General features: G+C 40.4%; 1 protein-coding gene across 1 annotated transcript in view; it reads right to left on the reverse strand.

Annotated features, from left to right (window-relative positions):
- Nucleotides 1–20702, reverse strand: part of ROR1 (receptor tyrosine kinase like orphan receptor 1) — a 442114-nt gene that overhangs the window by 15945 nt on the left and 405467 nt on the right. The window contains exons 7-8 of the mRNA XM_065911627.1: nucleotides 19378–19623; nucleotides 3066–3277 (exon numbers count right to left, since the gene is read on the reverse strand). Of these exons, the coding sequence (XP_065767699.1) occupies nucleotides 3066–3277; nucleotides 19378–19623 (458 nt within the window). The remainder of the gene's footprint in view (nucleotides 1–3065; nucleotides 3278–19377; nucleotides 19624–20702) is intronic.

The following is a 20702-nucleotide window of genomic DNA, read 5'->3' on the forward strand; positions in this document are numbered from 1 at the left end:
AACTCAGCAAGTGGAGAGAATGGAAAGAGATAGTTTAAAACCTGAAGGGCACATTCATTTGGATAAATAAGTATGAGGCCAGGGCCGACCAGCTTCTATCCTTCATTCCTTTCTCATCCCAGCCTTCAAATATCCTTTTGATTTTATTCTGGTGGGGTGTTTGTTTTCAGGACTCTTTTTTCCCCCCTCTTTCTTTCTTATGTGTGTCCCTTCTTTTTAGATTTTATAGGTACATGTAATATTTATGTGTCGGTGACCTTTCAAACCAGTTTTAGAGATCAACTGTTTACATTTAGGAATTTTCTTTAAGGTCTACAAAGTCCTTTGTGCTTTTTCCAGGAAAGGCACTCAGTAAGAACCAAAACAAACAGCTGAATAAGTCAAATTTGATTGGAGCCAAATCTCTTAGGAGAGAAAGAAAAAGAAAAAAACTTAGCATTTGTTTTTGTTGTTCCCTCTCCCTCCTCAACCCAGTCACATATGCTTGAGCCATTCCTACTTCCAGTCTGATTCAGAATTGCTGGTGAGCTGATTAAGGCGAAACTCTAAGCCTTGTGTTGGAAAAATCTTGACACTGGGAGATTTTGCAAGGCATGCCGAGGAAATGGTCCAGAAATGATGAAAACAATGTTTTGCTCTACCAAGTCTTAGGAAAAAATTTATCCCAGTGTATGTTACATTTGTCTCCATGACCATGGAGGACGGAGGACTGTTATTTCTTTGGCCAAATTTCCCATGTCCCTGGCAGGACTGGGGCTGTATAACTCAGGCTTACAACTGTTATCCAGGCCTCCTCAGGAGGTTGTTCACAAGCCAGGTGATGCCTGTGGTTAGCGTTCAGCCCAAACTGACAAATGGAGTCATATTTAGTTGTTCGTCTGGCCGCTGACTCCCTCTTCACAGCACGATTTCTTCAATCAAAAAGTTACCATGGTGTTAGGCAAGTTCAAGGACTTTACCTAGAGCTGAAAATCCTCTAGTCACATTTTGTTTCTTCCAGTTACTAGCTCTTTGACCTTCAGCAAGTTACTTAACTGATTTGCAGTCTCGGTTACCCTGGTTGTACAATAGTGATGATAATACCTCCCTGATGTAATGGGCGTGAGGATTAAATGAGATTATGAATGTAGAAGTTCCTAGAATAGTTTCTGAAAAATTGTGTCACTGAATATGTATTTGCTTTCTCTGTGACACCACAAACTCTTTGAGATCTTTATCTGAAAGATGATATAAATCCCAATCATCATGCATGTTGGATGTGTTGTGCTGCAAAATAAACCTCCGATAACAATGAAATTGAGTTGCAGACTGAGGCTGACCTACACAACTGATCGTTTCTCCAGACGGAAATGACTCTTTCTATGACTCCTGCCATAGCAACAAGGAGCCCACTTCCCCAGGATGGTGGTTGCTGCACCTTGACTACTGGAACCAAACTGATCTGGGTCTCACTTTCACCCAGAGTTCTGATGTTTGTAAGGATTCTCAGCATTTCATAATGGAAATGACAGGGAAAGATTCTCATAGAACAAAGACTATTGCATTACAAGTTTGAAGTCATGGGATATGTAAAAGGTCAACTAGGTGTGCCTACATGAATGTGCACTAATATTAACCCTACTATTTTCTTCTATTAATTGTAAGGATTAAGGGTGCTATGATGTAACACATTATAATGTATGTAAATTGGCCAACAAGCAGCTAGGATATCAAGAGTTAAACTTCCCTCCCCCGACCCATTCCCCAACCCACTGAGTGAACTCTGTGGTCTCCAGGGTCTGTGGGTTTTTTTCTGGTAAAAATTCACACTTAAGAGAATAGTGGTTTTGCTTGGGACAGAATGCTTAATGATGAATTTTTTTAGCATTTAAGAAAACCCATAGCCCTACCAACAAGTATGACTCTGCAATAGAAAAATATTTTAAGTCTTTTAAAATTAAAAACAAATATCCAACAGCAAAGCAAAGTAAGATCAAATGAGAGCTATGTGTCAGGCCCAATTATGCTACTTATTCGGTGAAAGGATTGATTTGAGTGTGAAGGCATTTTTTCCTCTAAAACTGTATAAAAAAGTGATGCATCTTCTCTTTATGAGGGTCAAAAGAATAATATGGTCTCTAACCCACAGAGAAGATAAATATTTGCTGAATGAATGTTCCTATGGAGTGGGAACATGAAGAAAAAGCAGGCTTCTGTGGATGCAAGAATCCTAAATTATTTAAATGAAATCTCTTTCCCGAGAGGCCTGAGAGTGAGGTGCTGGTTTTCCGGAGAGAAAGCCTCTGTTGTATTTCAGCCCCGAGATGTGATGTGTGTTCCATTTAAGGGAAGGGCTAGTGACCCTGGTTTCCTTGCCAGGACCTTGAGCAACCCAAATGTTGAAAGATGTGGAGGAAAAACTAAAAGGAAGTGGATTGATTTAGCATGAGAGAGGAGAAAGCTAAGGGCTATCATAAAACAGCATTCAAAGACTGTAGGAAGGACAAAACTTCTCTTAAAATATATTGAAGCCAGAGAAAGGGATTTAGGTTAGGCATGAGATAGATTTTTTGAACTGTGGTAAAAAGCAAATAACAAAATTGACCATTTGAGTGTACAGTACAGTAGTGTTAATACATGCACATTGTTGTGCAAGGATTTTTTGACAATAGTAAACAGTGTTGGATTTCTTTCTCTCTCTCTGTTCAGCTCTTTTCAGTTTTTTTTTTTCTCTTTTTTTTCTTTTCAGTTTAATTGGAAGAACGTGGAATTTCATTTTTGAAAATTTAGAAAAACAGCTCACACTCTGAATCCTGAGGGACTGGTAGAGATGATCTCATAAGGGCTCCTTCCATTGAAAACTCTATGCAAGGCAATGAGGTGATAGTCCAACCCCAAAGTGGTCACACCGATGAAAGTATGCTCAAGCTGCCTGGGATAGTTAGAGATGCATGCTTATGCTGACAATGCACTCCAGTACTAATACAACTTCTAATTCTGTATCATTTGATTTCTAAGCTTGAGAGGATTATAAGTTTTAACTTGAAGTCTATAGAATAAGCGCAGCTCAGGACTGCTAGCTTTACCTTGGGTTTATACGCGTTCAACATTGACATCTCTACATTTTGACCTCTGACGTGTTTCGGTTGTCTCTGGACAGGCGGTGATGACGACTTCTGGTTATTGCGACAGACACAAATGAAGAAGAAGAGCAAAGCAATGGCCAGGGGTATGGCAACACTAGGCACCAGTATGTACAGGATTTCCATTTTATTCTTCTCCTTGGAATCCTTTGAATCTGGGTGGAGAAGTGCAAAAGAGCAAAAGTTATACTAGTTCAAATAACATAGATAATATTACATAGCAGAGCTTTAAAATGATCTCCTATTCTTCAATACACACAAATCTTCTGTGAGAAAAAAGAACCCTTGCTTATTACAATTTGTTTCCATCAAACCTTCAATGTAATTTATTAAAGTTGAAAAGTTTAGAGTTCAAACGTTTAAAAATTGCAGAGGGACATTATGAAGACTTCACATGTGCGTGGGTCACCTCTGTTTAGCAGCAGAGCTGCACTTCTCCAACACCTTAAAAGTTAAACGCCACATGGATGGACTGTATACACCCAGGAGTGTTAATGTGGACCACAGGGGTCTTCTTCCATTGGCCACCAGCCCATATCAACCGCAGTGCAGCATCCAGGAATCGTGCCCTTGTCTGGGCTGGCTTGGACATACAGGACCAGTCCTGCATCTTCCAGAATCAACATCACCAAAGAATACTGACCCCAGGGGCCACAAAGCCCCTAGCCTGAGAATATGAGGACCAGAAGTCAGGGCTAGCTCCATCTCTGCTGAGCTGTGTGACCCTGAACAAATCATTCACCTCTCTGGGTCTCGCTTTTTCTCATCCACAGAAGTGAAGTATCTGTTTTGGATGGTGTCTACAATTCCCTCTCTCACAGCATCACTGAATAACTTGACACTTTTTTGAAAGCCAAGAATTCTTCTCAAAGAGTTTCATATGAACTCAATAATTATGAGTGGTAACCCTTTGAAGTATATTTTTGAAATCTGACACATCCACTGTTACCATTGCTTGGGAATGAATATAATATAAAAGAATATATATAAAATAACATGTACAGAAGGACACAAGGACTCATATTTTTCTTTTTCTGATTTGAGTCTGACCATTAAACTCAATGCCTTGAGTTTACACTAAAATTAATGAATGACCTGACTGGTAGGACAAATGTAAGCATTTAGGCAGTAATTAGAGGGGCTGCATAATGATGCACCCTGATCACCAACATCAGCTATCTAGCTTTAAGAAAATCCACAGTGTGAAAAGTCAGATTGACATCAAATTGAGAGTTGATTATTTACTTAAAAGAATTAACCATGCATCCATTCCCTCATCCTCCCATTTGTTCAGTTAGTCAATAAACAAAACTTACTACTGGCAAGCACTCCACTAGGTACTGGGAATATAGAATGAAATACAACATGTGCTTTGCTCTGAAGGAGTTCATGATCGGGTAAGGAAAACAGCGACAAGATAATTACAATACGCTATTGGAAATGCTACAAGGGAAGTAAGGATAGAGGCGTGGAGAAACCCTAAAAGTCCCTTTAAACAGTAAGCTCCCTCAACACATGTAAGTGTGAATATACCACACATAGCTTTTACTTGCACACACTTTCTTTGGGAACCTGCTGTTCAGTGAGATACAGCAGTAATTAATCACACTTTTCATAGAAACAGACTCAAGATGAGAAGTTAGGAAGGGGCCCTAAAACCTGTCATCTGTGGGTTAACCCTCAGAGGAGCTGGGGAAAGGATGAAATCTGCTTGCTGAATATAATAAAAATTATAGTTTTAATATTTATTGAGTGTTTTCTATCAGCGGAAAATCATGTTAGCTGTTATTATTACTATGGGCCAAGTAATGTTCTAAGCACTTTTCGTAACTCATTCATTTTATCTTCACCACCAAGCCCATGGGATAGGTACCATCCTCATCCTTGCTTTTACAGATGAGGAAGTTGAGGGGCAGGGTGGTTAATTTACTTGCCCAAGGACACATAGCCAGTAATTCAACAGCTCGGATTCCTCTCCAGTTGGTCTTGCTTCACCTCCTGCTCCAGTACTACACTAGACCGCCAGTCATTTGAGAGTGGCTGTTGTTTTGCACCTATTTTCCCGGGGTAGGCTTTCTCTTGTTTCATGAAGGTAGGAAGGAAGGAGGCCTAAAAGGTAGGGACTAACACCGAAGCTTCGCCAGGTATGATGCTTTTGAACGCTCCACTCGTACACTGTGGCAGGTGAGCATAAACCCAGGCATCTCTGAAGGTTGTTCTAATCATACTAGTCGTTGGGAACTGGGTTTTGGATGTTGTAATAACACCTATTTCTGCATGTCTGTGGGTGGGTGGACAGACTGAGGGAAAGGGATGGCTATATCTTTTAATCTCTCTATCCATCCACTTTATACAACAAAGGAGATTATGTTTTAGAGCGAGAAATCTCTGAAGATGGATTTTTCATTATCTGTGTACCCTTGAGTAGGCATGTGGCTTCTCTGAGCAAACTCATCTGTAAAATAGGACTCTTTCAGAAAACTGTTATAAACCACAAGTGAAGAAACATGGAAAGTATCTATTCTAGTTCCTGTTATAGCTCAATCACACAATGTTTACCCTCCACCTTTAGAAGTAGGAAGATTCAGGGAATAAAACTTTGGGCTGGAAATTCTAAATAACAGTAAGCCAGAAACCTCTCTCTAACCTCAATTATTCAAGGCGGATAATAATACCTGCTCTGCCAACCTTGTTTAGTTCATATGAGAGAGGATAGTCAGCAAAGAGTCTGGGAAAACTGAAAACTGTTGAGTAGTTATTCAATGCTGTTATTATTATTATTTGGAGAAGGAAATGGCAACACACTCCAGTATTCTTGCCTGGAAAACCCCATGGACAGAGGAGTCTGGTGAGCGACAGTCCATGGAGTCACAAAGAGTCGGACGTGACTTGAGCGACTAACACTTTCATTTTTATTATTATTATTATTATTAATTTTTTGGAGTATAATTTGCCTTACAATTTTTTGTTAATTTCTGCTGTAAAGCAATGGAACAGGATAGAAGGTCCAGAAATAAACCATTGCATCTATGATGATTATTAACATTATAAAACTCTTTCAAGTTTCTCAGGCCCCTGGGGGGGAAGTGCCTCTTGTTATTCTTGGATTTTCAGTGAAATCATTTTGAGGGTAAGATTACAAAAGGAATGAGGTTAATTTAGCACGAATGTAAAGTTAGTCATTTTTCTGGCCACGTATTTAGCAGCAAGAGAAACTAGGGTCCTCACCTGTCTGGCAAACAAAGGAGTCTATTCTGTACTCACTCCGTATCAGATTTTTCATGGAACGCCTTTGACTGTAAACGGGAGGTCTGGGACAAATCCCCGTGTAGGTCTGCCGGAGAACAAACTTCAAGAAGCTAAATCCTTTAAACATTGTCAAACTTGGCTCCCTCTGATTACACTGAGGATATGCAAACGAGGACAGTGTCTTCTTGCCAAGTGAAATAATCAAGCAGAACACTACGTGGTCGTGTTGGAAGTGACAGAAAACAAATTCAGGCCCATTGTAAGTCTTACTGACTACACGCTTCCTTTCCCACACGGCTCTCTGCACTTGGCCAGAAGGGGAGTCACTGTCTGGCTCAAAAAACTTCATATAAAAACATTCCACAGAACAACTAACCTTACTCATGGAAAATTAGAAAACTAACATTTGCCCAACCTCTTTCTAATGTCCAACCATTTTTATTCCTCATTTTAACCCCACACTTTGGATTATCTTGTCTTCTTTTTTTTTTTAAGTCTTTCTTGAACTTGTTACACTATTGCTTCTGTTTAATGTTTTGCCCTCTTGGCAGAGAGAGATGTGGGATCCTAGCTCCCCAACCAGGGGTTGAACCCGAATCCCTCATGTTGGAAGGCAAAGTCCTAACCACTGAACCACCAGGGAAGTCCAGGTTATCTTGATTTCACACACAGGGAAACTGAGGCTGAGAAAGGATAAATTTGCCAAAGTTTCAACTGTGGTGTTGGAGAAGACTCTTGAGAATCCCTTGGACTGCAAGATCAAACCAGTCAATCCTAAAGGAAATCAAGCCTGAATATTCATTGGAAGGACAGATGCTGTAGCTGAAGTCCCAACACTTTGGCCATCTGATGCAAAGAGCTGACTCATTAGAAAAGACCCTGATACTGGAAAAGATTGAAGGCAGGAGGAGAAGAGGTCGACAGAGGACAAGATGGTTGGATGGCATCACCAACTCAATGGATATGAGTTTGAACAAGCTCTGGGAGATGACGAAGGACAGGGAGGCCTGGCGTGCTGCAGTCCATGGGGTCACAAAGAGTTGGACACCACTGAGCGGCTGAACAACAGAGGAAGTGGGGGAGTCAGGGCTGGAATGAAAGTCTGTCTGTCTTCGATGCCTCTGTGCTTTTTAAATTATATGACTAATAATAATCAAAATACTATATGGAATTGTTTTTCATCATTCTTGTTAAGATTCCAAGATTCCTTCTAAGTAAGGACTAATATCTAGTGGGAGTTATACTATTAAAAAGAATCACATAAGAACAATGGACATTATTCTTACTATTCATTTTAAAGGGTAATAGACACCTCTGAGGCACTGCAAAGAAAATTGACTGAAAATTAGAATGGGGAAGATTTTTAAAACTTTGGAATAACTGTTTAAAAGTTAAATGCACATATTAGTTACATCAAGTTAAATACTTGGGATTTTTGAAACCAACAATTTAGCCTGGATCACATGATTAATTTTCTTTTTAAAAATCAACAATTTGGTATCACAGTTCACATCTAACATTCCTATTTTGTTTTTACAATGATATTCAATACTTTGATTAGTAATTAAATATAATGGAGAAAACACTTCTTTCTTCTCTTGGGGCTTACAGCAAGGTAAACACGATTTCTCATTCAAGAGGTACTTTTATGAAGTGAAACATCATCTGGGATATTACTTTGAGTTAAAAAAAGAAAGTACTCAGATCTTAAATCTGGCAAAGGTGGGAAGAAGTCTTACAGAACCTTAGAATTCAAAGGAAATTAAACAAGTTGAATTATGGTCTTGTCTGAAAAAATTTAAAATACCATAGAAAACAAACAGAGGAGCCACCATTTATTATTTGAAAACTACAAAATAAGTGGGCCTGTGGCAGATGGGGGCCTGCACTGGTGATATTTAAGCAAGTACCTGGAAACTGAAGAAAGAAAGGTGGCAAATAGGCCTTCAGTTGGCGCACTGGGCCCAGCCACTCGCTCTCTTGACTTAATGATAGAAATACTAAGTAGATGATCTATTGCCTTATGTATTCTCAAATGAATTCTTTAAAAGACTCTGAATAGCCCATATACAGTGATTAACATTTTTCTCCTTGGAAAATGTTTTAACCACATTAAGTTAGGGGCAGTAACTCATTTGTGAGTCCTTGAGAAAAACCTTAGTAACTGGAATCCACACAAGTTCACTAAAAGTTTCTTTAAATCTTGGGGCCTCCATTTTCTACAAAAGGAAAGAGTTGGGCTAATCTTTTAAAGGAAAACATTTTTTCTTAAAAATCATGGTAAAAAAAACATGTAAGAAAATTTACCATCCTAACCGTTTGGAAGTGTACATTTCAATAGTGTGAAGTATATTCATACTATTGTACAGATTTCCAGAATTTTTTCATTTTGCAAAACTGAAACTCTGTACTCATTGAATAGCAATTCTCCACTTCCCCCTCCCCCCAGACCTTGGCAACCACCATTCTACCTTTTGTTTCTAGGAACTAGACTACTTTAGATATCTCATGTAAGAGGACTCAAATGGCATTTGTCTTTTGGTTGGCTTGCTTTACTCAGAATAATATCCTCAAGGTTTATCCATGTTGATGCATGTGACAAGACTTTCTTCTTTTTCAAGGCTGAACCATGCTCCATTGTATATAAGTACCACATTTTTTTTTTTTTTTTACCCATTCATCTACTGTTGGCATTGACTTGCTTTCTGCTTTTAGGTATTGTGAATAATGCTGCGATGAACATGGGTGTGTAAATATCTTTTTGAGATCTTGCTTTCAATTTTTTTGGATGTATACTCAAAGTGGGATTGCTGGATCATATGGTTATTCTATTTTTAACTTTTTGAGGAATATCCATACGTTTTCTATAGTCTCTACTACAACATTTTGCCTTTCTACCTATAGTGCAAAATGGTCCTAATTTCTCCACATCTTTACTAACATTTGCTATATTCTATTTTTTGATAGTGGCCATCTTAATGGATATGAGATGAGATATCATTGTAGTTTTGATTTGTATTACTTTAATTATTTTAATTATTAAGTGATATTGAGCATATTTTTATAATGCTTCTTGTCCATTTGTATATCATCTTTGGAGGAATGTCTAAGTCCTTTGCTAACTTTTTAGTTGAGCTAATTTTTAAGGAGCTATATACTATTTGGATCAAAGGGGAAAAAAACCAAATGAAGGATGCAATAAAAGTCTTAAAATTTCAATAAGAGATGACACCAGATGTTAAAAACTAGTTCTGGTACACACACTTGTTCCTTACTAGCTTTTTATTTTCCCCCAATTTAAAGTAGTGGCTCACGATTAAGAAAAAAAAAGATATCAAGATCCAATAGGTTCTATAACATTGAATGTCTTTCATCTTTGATAGGATTATTTTGGAGTGATACGACAAACATGTTTAAACTTTAGCAAAACGTTTGATCAAGTGATTCATGATATCCTTATGGACAAAAGATGGAGGACTAGACAATAATATCAATAGATGGATTTGTACTTCATCACATGGCTATACTCTAATATGCTAATCAGCAGACAACATCAAATTATAGAAGGCTATCCTTGAGAGGACCTGCCTGTTCAACACTGTCATCAACGACTTGATGATGACATGTTTATCAAACGTGAAATGGCCTGAATCTAAGAAAGATAATTAGTTGACTACAGAAATAAAATTTTAGAGGATCACACACAACAGGTTAGAATAATGACCCTCAAACCACCTGTTGAAATTTTATAATATGATAACTTGGAGTTAGGTTAAAGCCCTGCTTAGAGAAGTCCATGATTCAACAGATCTACTAAACAATTTTTGATATAACCAAACTAAAAACAAAAAAACAAAAGAAGACTCATAAGTTTTAGTGAAGACTTGAAGGCTCAGTTGGATTCAGCAACAGCATGATGAAATTTCTGAAAAAAATTTCATAGCTGGCACTTATAGCAATGAAACACCCTTCATTGGCAGTACTGAGTTATGGTCAAGAATCACGGTCCTCTTCTGATGTGTTCTGGTTAAAAGATGTCAAAAATTGTTTCAACTCTAAGAGTCATGTTTTTTAAGAAGGATTTTGGAGGAGCAAGAAACATGCAGAGAGGAGGATCGGTAAGGAAAGTTGGGAGGAGCTATATGCTCTTTGGATCAAAGGAGAAAAAAACTGAATGAAGGATGCAATAAAAGTGTTAAAATTTCAATAAGAGATGACACCAGATGTTAAAAACCAGTTCTAGTACACACACTTTATCCTTACTAGCTTTTTATTTTCCCCCAATTTAAAGTAATGGCTCACTTTTAAGAAAAAAAAAAAAATCAGGAGATTTCACATACAAGTTTTAGCTTCTGGCATACAAAGGCAGATTTGAACAGGGAGAGCCAGCACATAACTTTGATTAGAGAGATAACCTTGTCTCTGCAGGTCTCTGGCATGTTCAAGCAGGGGTTGTTTGATTTCTATATTCCTTTAAGATGCTCTGATTTTATACACAGAGTTGACATATCTTACTTAGACTCCCACTGAACTTTGGACTCTCTTACCAAGCAACTGATTTAAAGCCAGTGATGAATACATCCCCTAAGTGTCCCTAGCTCACCGGATCTAGTCTTAGTCATTTTCTATCCAGCTGTATGCTGAGGCTGATCTCTATGCACAGGATTAATGGGACTCTGACTTCCAGTTAGATCCAGCTCTTGGGAGGCACTGGCATGATAAAAAGAACCCCAGGGCAAGAAGAGAGAGGATGGTTGGCATGTTTATTCCTCTGGCTCCCTTCCTGTTGGGTTGCAGAGGCTTGCCTGCCTGCCTCTACCAAAGGCCACAGCAGACTCTGGACAGCCCTCTCTTCAGCCTTGGCTGTACTCTATGGGGAGGGGTAATCGATTCTTATTGACTCTCCAGGCCTAGAATGGCATTGCTTCACTCCTGTTAGCCCCAGGTCCTGCATCTTATTGGTTTACCCTAATTCTGCCAGCACCTTTAAAAACCATATCTTTATAAAATTCTCCTTAGTCTATTTGCTTGTGCTTTTTGTTTCCTGCCAGAATCTTGACTGATGCAAAGCCAGTAACAACAATCACCAGGGTGTTACAGCAGAGTTCTGTCACTGAAAGTTCAAGATGACAAGGAGCACTTCCTATCGGCATGGGGGTGGGCCCAAAGAGTTAAAGGCCTCCAAAAGCTTCTTGTTAGAGTAGCTGACACATTAGGTAAGTGACTCAATATACACTGGGGACAATAAAATTAATAAAAATCATTTTAGAGAAAATTATTTTATGTTGAAACATGTTTGTGAAACATGACTCAGTTATAAGTTTTTGGTAACTATTGTTCTTTACTTTGCTGAAAATATACAAAGACTGGAGACCAAAGTACATCTTGAAAATCTCTGGAGCACAAAAATAACTCTTCCGGAAAACTTCAAACTATACAAAGCGGTGCTCTATTCCCTTCTCTGCTCCCCTTCCCCACCATCCAATCCACTGTAATGTTCAATTTTGGTTTGAAGAAATGGCTGAAAGACAAATTGCCTTACAACAGGTCTTCTATGAAATATGGGAGAAGGCTGCTGACAGAGTGAGTTAAAAACTGCAGTGTTCGCAATCTGGAAAACATCTGCCTTGCCCCAAACTGTAAACCACCACGTTGGAGAAAATGGTTTGTGACAAAGCAGAACCCAGGGTGGGTGTTTGTAAGGTTATGGGACAAGTCAGGGCTATTCAGGCACAGAACTGGGCAATGTGCCCTTTGGCAAACCGGTGCAAGCCAAGGACTTAAAAGGAAATACAAAAGCAACAGGCCAGGTATGAAAACTCCGTATGGAGCCAAACAGCTCCCTACTTTTCTTATCAATGGGTACTCTTTGGTGAAGCTGGTTTAAGAGTAAAAACAACACCACTGTTTGGAAGCTCTGGTTCTTTGGTGGAGGAAGAAACCTTTATTTAGCAGTGACTCAAACACACTGGCCTGTCTAGTAGAAGAATCAAGACTCATCGAGGTGGAAATAAAGGGCTAAGGTTTGAATATGAAAACATGAATGCAATCAAGGTTCTGCCTCCTCACTACAATTCAAAAAAAGAAACAAATAGGGGATCTTAATTAGTTGGGAAGACAGAAAATATGGACCAAGGGAAACGGCCAAATCAATGCAAAAGGAGCTCCCAGAGAAGTAGACATTTTTCCCAGTTTCCCTCTCAGAGCTGTGTAAAACAGCAATGATAAGGGCTACAGTGAAACTGTGAGTTGGGAGGTGTGCCTAGGTACCAGTTGGAAAGAACATAGCAAATGTTTCTCTTTCGACTTCGTTTCCACCCAGTCCATAGTATTTGGCTTGGAAGGTGGCCACAGGGACTAGAGGTGAAAACATAGCAAATGAAGGTTTGCCTGCAGGATCTCAGGGAAGATGGCCAACTCTGAGGACTGGGAACCCAGGGCTGCCAGGAAGGGAGGAGACTTAGGACTTAACGGGAAAAGGGCAAATAATGTGAGGCCTCGGTGGAGCTGCCAGGGGAACTAGTCCCTATCAGGCTGAGGCTAACAAGAACACCCTGGGGTCTCAGAGTAGATGTCTTATGGCTGAGGGCTCCATTCCTGCATCTGCGCAGCTTCATGTAAGAAAATCAAAGACGTAGAGAGGGACTTCCCTGGTGACTTGGTGGATAAGAATCCACCTGCCAACGCAGGGGATATGGGTTAGATCCCTAGTCAGGGAAGATTTCACATGCCGCAGAGCAACTAAGTCTGTGCGCCACAACTACTGAAGCCCGTATACCTAGAGCCTGTGCTCAGCAACAAGAGAAGCCACCGCAATGAGAAGCCCGTGTACCACAACTGGAGAGTAGCCCCCAGCTTGTCACAATTAGAGAAAAGCCCACACATTAACAAAGATCCAGCATGGACAAAAATAAACAAACAAACAAGCAAATATTAAGAAAAAAGATGATCTAGAGAGCTCATAAGGATCAAAGGGGAAAGGAAAACGCTGAAGGAATGCTTATTCTTCTGAATAAGAGAATTTGCTCTTTAAGTAGCTGCAGCATGGTGGACACAGGCTGGATCTTGAATCCTGTGGACCCAAACTTGTCTTTAGTAAAAACAACATTGTCTCAGCGTCTCCATCAGTAAAATGGAGGCGATACCTTTACCCTGTGGTTATTATGAGGGTTAACTCGAGCATCAGTTACTGAGCATCAGCTAAGTCATAGGCCAGATGCTATTGTAAAGAACTTCACACAGTGTTCAACCAATAGCAAATATTAGCACACACAGAAAAGTACATTTCAGCACACAGAAACACTGGGAACTATGGTGTTTAAAGTGATTTGTATTTTCCCCTCTGATTCTCCTACTAGATTGTAAGCTACAGGAGGGCACGGCTTGTTCATAAAATCCAAAGCATAGTAGAAGGTCAATATAGATACATTGGTTTCAGTAAGTGAATGAATAAGTAATATCTGTTCTAAATGCTGGATACCTGGGATAGGAAAGAAAAGACAGGGAAGATGAGAGCTCAAGTCTGGCTCAAACTTCTTTTGTTCTTTCTCCTTCTCCAGGCACTGCCTGGGCTCATGCACACAGCCCTAGCTAAGCCAGTTCCCAGAATTCACAGCAGACATATTTGGTTGTGTTTAATTTTATGTTCTGTCTTAGAGTAAAAGTTCACAGATAAAACGATCTGGGGCACACTGTTCTCAAATGCCTTTATTCTAGAAACTATAACAAATGCTCACATTCTGCATTTAATTAGGCCTATACTTCTCTCAGCCTTACTTAGCTGAAATGAAAACAAAAGATATCAGTAGGAAAATGAGAAACCCCATGGAGATTTTGAAACCTCTTTAACTTTGACTTAACTAAAGAATGCAGGAACATTCCCATGAGATTCCATCCCCTTGGAGAGGAAGGAGGAAAAGGACTCATTGCAAATATGCCCCACAAGCTTACACCTCATTATAAGATACAAAGTTATTCTCCATATCTCTATCACCAATCTATCAATCTATCCATCCATCTACCCACCTACCTATTTATATACACAAAAACACACAGATATAAATCATAGAATTTACAAGACAGGCTATAGCTTTGAATCCTGGGTCCACTTCTTATTAATCGTGTGGCTTTGGACAAGTTATTTAACCTCTCTACGTTTCATTTTTCTCTTCTTGGGTAAAATAAAACCTAACTCATACAGTTATAGAGCTGCTATACATGAAATAATGCATTTAAAAAAAAACCTTCACATAGTGGCTCTTTGTAAGCAATCAATAAATGGTAACTGCTATTTGATATTGTTATTCTATAGCTTAAATTATATAATTTATACAGTATATACAATATACTATATTCTATAGTCTAAATTGTGTAATTCTAATTCAGTCTCAGAGTTTCCCAAGCCTGGCACTACTGGCGTTCTGGGCTGGATAATTCTTTGTGTGGGCTGTTCTGTGCATTCTGGGGTGTTCAGTAGAATCCCTGGCCTCTGCATGATAGAAGCCAGCAGCATTCCCCCACGCTTCCCTAGTGACTCAATGTCAAATAATCTGCCTGCCAATGCCGGAGGCACAGGTTCGATCCCTGGGTCAGGAAGATCCCCTGGAGAAGGAAATGGCAACCCACTCCAGTATTCTCGCCTGGGAAATCCCATGGACAGAGGAGCCTGGTGGGCGACATACAGTCCATGGAGTCACAAACAGTCAGGCACAAGTTAGTGACTCAACAACAACAACAAAGGTTTCCCCAAACCCACTCAGTTGTGATGACCAAAATATCTCCAGATATTGCTAAATGTTCCCTGGAAGGCAAAACTTCCCCTGTTTGAGAACCACTGGTATAGAACAAAGAGTGAGTGACCCCAGAGACAGGAGACCTGGTTTCTATTAACTCATTTGTGTTCTTGGGTAAGTCCTACCACCTCCCTAGACCTTGGCTGTCTCATATGTTAAAATAGGGCAGGAAATTCCTACTTTATCTTTCATGATTTTTTAAGGATGAAATGAGAAAAAAAGCAAGTGTTCTAAAGAAATGTTATAAAAGTAGGATTCTGTACGATTACTTTGTTAGAGGTGGGCTATTGAGGGGCAATTACAAGAAGCCTCATCTTGGAACAACAGCTGATGCCGACCTACTCTCTTCTGTAATTCATGCCCTAGGGAGCCGCTAGCCTCTCAGCAGCTGTTTATTGATCACATGTCAAGGATTCCCTGTTCCTTTAATGGATGTATTTGTGGCTTGGCCTGAAGAATTCAAAAGGAACTGTTTTCTTTCAAAATGAAATGAAAATGTTCTTTTAAAAAAGTTATTATTATAAGTGATGAAAACTGGCTTGTCATCTGCAGATTTACCTTTCATCTAAATTTCTCTTTCACGTGACTAGAATTAACCAGTCCTCAAAATTCTTCAGATTGATATTCAGAAAGAATATCTTAGGGTTTCCAACATCACTGAACTGATTAATACTATAATAAAATACTGAGAAGCACTATGATGGATTTCTTCATCAGCAAGGGAATGAGTTTTGATGTCATATCATGTTATGGGAATCAGTGTACTGAAATCCAGAGGTGGAGCCTATTGTCATCCTTTTATTTATTTCTGAAAGATCTTTAAATGGGAAATAGCAGAGTGTCTGGGAAAAGAGCACGAACTTCGAGTTTGGTTGGAGCTATATGCAAATAGACGAGGGTTCAAAGTCCAATGCTATGAGTTATCTCATTTAGACATATACCTTGGTGGGATATGTTAATAACATCTGTCCCACAGTGTGGTGATGAATTTTAGATGGAGATGATGTAAAGAACGAAGCACCATGCAGGCACATGGTAGATAATATAGGTGGTCTTTCTCTGTCTAAGGTCTGAAAGACTGTTCAAGGGTTTCTTTCATCCCTTAGAGAGTGTTTTCGGTCTGATTGCCTAAAGAATGCTGCTGAAATGAAAATCAATACTTTCTAGGTATCAAGTCTTGACTTAAAATAATTGTGATAAAGCTTGAATCCGATTATCAACAAATCTTCCAGCTCATGGTAGATTATCTCCCTACTTTTTTTAAAAAATTGTATTCCAGTATAGTTGATTTATAGTGTTGTGTTAATTTCTGCTGAGAGAAAGGGACTCAGTTAATACATGTGTATCTTCTTTTCATTGGATACTGAACATAGTAACCTGTGCTATACAGTAGGACTTTACTGTTTATCCAGCCAATATATACTAGTTTGCATCCACTAGCCCCAAACTCCCAATCCTTCCCTCCTACCTCCCTCTCCCCTTGGCTATCACAAATCTGTTCCCTATGTCTGTGTATTTCCCTACTTCAGATGAGGATTGCAGTTGGAAAATATGGATCAGAAGTCACCCACAGGACAATGGTGTTCACCCGGAGTCAAGTGAACAATGCATTTTTTTTTTCCTTAAAATAATTCATTTGGTTTCCTTAAGGACACAGATCAGTCTCCTAAGACAGCACAGTGGACTAGCAGGAAGATGAGTCAGACAGACTAGTGGGTAACTCTGCTGTTGTCTGAGCCTCAGTTTCTTCATGAGCAGTATGTGCTGTGTTCACTCAGTCATGTCTGACTCTTTGCAACTCCATAGACTGTAGCCCGTCAGGCTCCTCTGTCTGTGGGGATTCTCCAGGCAAGAATACTGGAGTGGGTTGCCATGCCCTCCTCTAGGGGATCTTCCCAACCCAGGGATGGAACCCAGGTCTCCCCCATTGCAGGCGGATTCTTTACTATCTGAGCCACCAGGGAAGGGTTAATAACACCCGTCTCTGTCTCAGGGAGAGGGTGAGTATAAATAAAGCCTTGGAAACCCCAAGAATGATGCCTGGCACGTGGGAAGTGCTCAGTAATTGTTATCATTATCCCTGGCTCTCTGGCAGATCTTCACACCTACCTGATGTAGGAGAAGGGATGGGGCAATTAAGTAAGTGATTATAACTCTCCTTTTCATGTTGAATATAGCATGTGGGAAAACCATAAATTTTAAGTGCTCATCATTTAAAAATTACAGAATAATTTTCTTTGAAGTTTCCAATGGTGGCTCTGGAGGAGTTAATGTCATAACTGGTTCTTTATGCTACATATGAAGGCATTTTAAAGCCTAGTGACATGAAAAAAGTCTGGTTACCTCTTTTTCAAACTGAGCATGGTGAACCATCCCTAAAACCATTTTGCAGGGGAAGAAAATATTGCGTAACGGGTAACATGTAAGAATGAAACTATAGTATAATGGTTTCCCCAATTTTCATCACTGAGAATTCTTTCACTATTTTTGCTACTTTCCCCTAATGATCTCTGTGGTGTATTTCAGCTTCCTGTTCTTGGTTTCGCAGCATTTGTGCTAACTTCTATTGTATCACACATACCACATTGCGATTGTTATATGAATCACATTTTTTCTTTTTTCAACCTCCCTACTCCACAACAATATTTGCTGAGAACAAGCATTTCTCTGTATGTGTAGTGAGTACGTGCGTGCGCAGTCTGTTCAGTCACGTCTGGCTCTGTGAGACCCCGTGGACTGTAGCCCGCCAGGCTCCTCTGACCGTGGAATTCTCCAGGCAGGAATACTGGAGTGGTTGCCACGCCCTCCTCCAGGGGATCGTCCCAACCCAGGGATGGAAAGCGTATCTCCTGTGCCTCCTGCATTGGCAAGTCGGCTCTTTACGACCAGAGCCGTCTGGGAAGCCTGCTATACGTGTATGCCTGTGTGCTCACTTGCTCCAGTCGTGTCTGACTCTTTGTGACCCTCTGGACGGCAGCCCGCCAGGCTCCTCTGTCCATGGGACTCTTCAGGCAAGCATACTGGAGTGGGTTGCCACGCCCTCCTCCAGGGGATCTTCTCTACTCAGGGATCAAACCCAGGTCTCCTGCATGGCAGGTAGATTCACTACTGCTGAGCCAGTGGGGAAGCCCCCTATATGTGTATATCACATACTAATTACAATTAATTCCTCTTTATATATATACTGACTTCATAAAAATTACACAAGAAAATATTTATTAAACATTTACTATTTTCCAGACATCATAGAGTTTTTCAGTCAACAACTTACTTATTCTCTTAAGAAACCCTGAATGTAAATCATTATTGTTTCCATTTTACTGGAGTGGCTTTCCTATGACATCCTGATGCTCCCCCTACGCCTGGGAAACTCAGTGATGTTATTTATGAGAACTAAAATCAGAAGACGAATCATTAAAAAATCATTTGAAACTCCCGGTATCACCAACATTTTCATTCTCTTTCTCTTACCCTTCAAACATTTTTTAGAAAAAGGAACAAACTGATTCAGAAATTTCATTTTCTTCCTATACTTCTGCAGTGTAAAAGAATGAGGCAAAGGACACAGTTTATCCATAGGTTGCCCTGTATCCCTGAGTACGGGCTGTAGATTCATCCTACCTTGTGGGTTTTCTCAAGGACACAGAAAAAACGATTCTCTTTCTGTTTCCAATACACCTGTTGTGCTAAAAAAAAAGTACACTTGGACATGGATCATCGTGGGTAACATCTCACTTCATGAACGACTGTGATAAACTGCTTCTCTTGTACTTCCAGAGAGATGGTGCCTGTTTTACCCACTAACACAACGGCAGCAGGAATAGAAGCAGTTTCCTCCTTGAGAGAGTGCTTTGGTACCCAAAAAGGTATTTTCTGCTCAGACAGCAAAGTTTATCTATCCTATAAACAGAGTTAGAGATCAAACATTATCAACCTCCTTTGCTCCCTTATATGATTCTCTTAAGGGAAAGGGCATAGAGCTTTTAAAGCGGGCTCCAATGCCTGATGCTCTGAGAAGCTGATGTAATAAGAACAGAAATAAAGTGCACAATAAATGTACTGCCCTTGAATCGTCCCGAAACCATCCCCCCCCCCCCCCCATTGCCTGGACTGTGGAAGAACTGTCTTCCGCAAAGCAGGTCCCTGGTGCCAGAAAGATTGGGGACCACTGTTTCAAAGTGACTGAAGCCACGAAAGGCAGGGATAGTATTTACCACATGCTGGGATGTCGCACAGGTCAAACTTGTAGTTTTCATCCAAGGTGAAGCACCAGGGCGCTTCCTTCTGATTTCCCGGGTTGCGGCAGTAGGAGTGTCCTCCATTCAGCTCTGGGAAGCGGAGGGCGGTGAAGGTGTGCGTGTGGGGGTACTGGGAATTCCAGGGCTGGCACTGGCGCCCCGATTTGGTCACACTGACGGTGCCCCGGTAGTCCACGCCGGTGCTGTTATAGCACTTGTGATCTGAAACACACAAGAGAGCCGCCCAAACCGTGAGAAAGAGAAACGATGCTGGAGCTCCTGGCCGGCAGGTTCCGAGGGGAAGGCGTGCGGTGACCCTCATGGCCAAGGCTTCCCCGCCAGTCGGGGCCACGTGGCCGTCTCCCGCATGCTGGGCTGGGACACCCAGCAGACCTAGCCGTGACACTGCTGGGAGGATTTGCAGCTTATGCTTCAGGAAGGAAACCAGTCTCCACAATTAGTTTTGATATGGAACACAGAAAAAAATCAGAATCGGGGCAGGATCCGGGGGCACAGGAGCAATTGCCTAGTGAATGGTGCAGGGACTGCTCTTCCCATTTCTGCTTGGTGACCTTAGACATGAGATAGATGGATAGGTCCTGGGATAAAGAATGTAGTTCTCAGAAGATGTTCCTTAGCAGCAGTGCACTGGGGGTTTCCGACAGGAGTTTGGCCATTACTGTGCTGATACACTGGACATCTTCAAGGAGCAGGTCCTATTAAATCCTCCTTCCAGGAGCTGATGCTTGAAACCATGGCAAAAATCTCGTAAGCTGAAATAAACTGAAATCTGGAGGGTCAATGATGAGAGTAATAATAGTAATAAGAATGGTATTGCTATTATATGTTAAGCATAGTTCTAAGCATTTTAGGTGCACTAACTTATTTAACTAATAAAAGAGTTAACTACCAAAGGAAACTAAAACATTACCAGTAAAGCGTAATATAGATGGATGGGAAATGCACAGAAAACAGTCTTTTGTTTGTTGGCAGTGAGAGGATGGAGGCAAACTCCCATATAGATAGATAGATAGAAGTGGTATAATACAATATAATGCAATTTACCATTAATGTATTTAGAATATTCAAAATACTGTGCAAGCTTAACTACACTCTCATCCTAGAACACGTACATCATCCCCAAAGGAAACCCTATGTTCACTAAGCACTCACTCCGCACTCTCCCCCCAGTCCCTACACCTGGCAATCTGCTTTCTATCTCCATGGAATTGTCCACTCTGGATGTTGTATATAAATGAACTCATACAATGGTGTCTGACTTCTTTCTATAACAGTCTTTT

This window comes from Muntiacus reevesi, chromosome 1 (genome assembly GCF_963930625.1).
Source record: "Muntiacus reevesi chromosome 1, mMunRee1.1, whole genome shotgun sequence".
NCBI classification, from domain to species: Eukaryota; Metazoa; Chordata; class Mammalia; order Artiodactyla; family Cervidae; genus Muntiacus; species Muntiacus reevesi.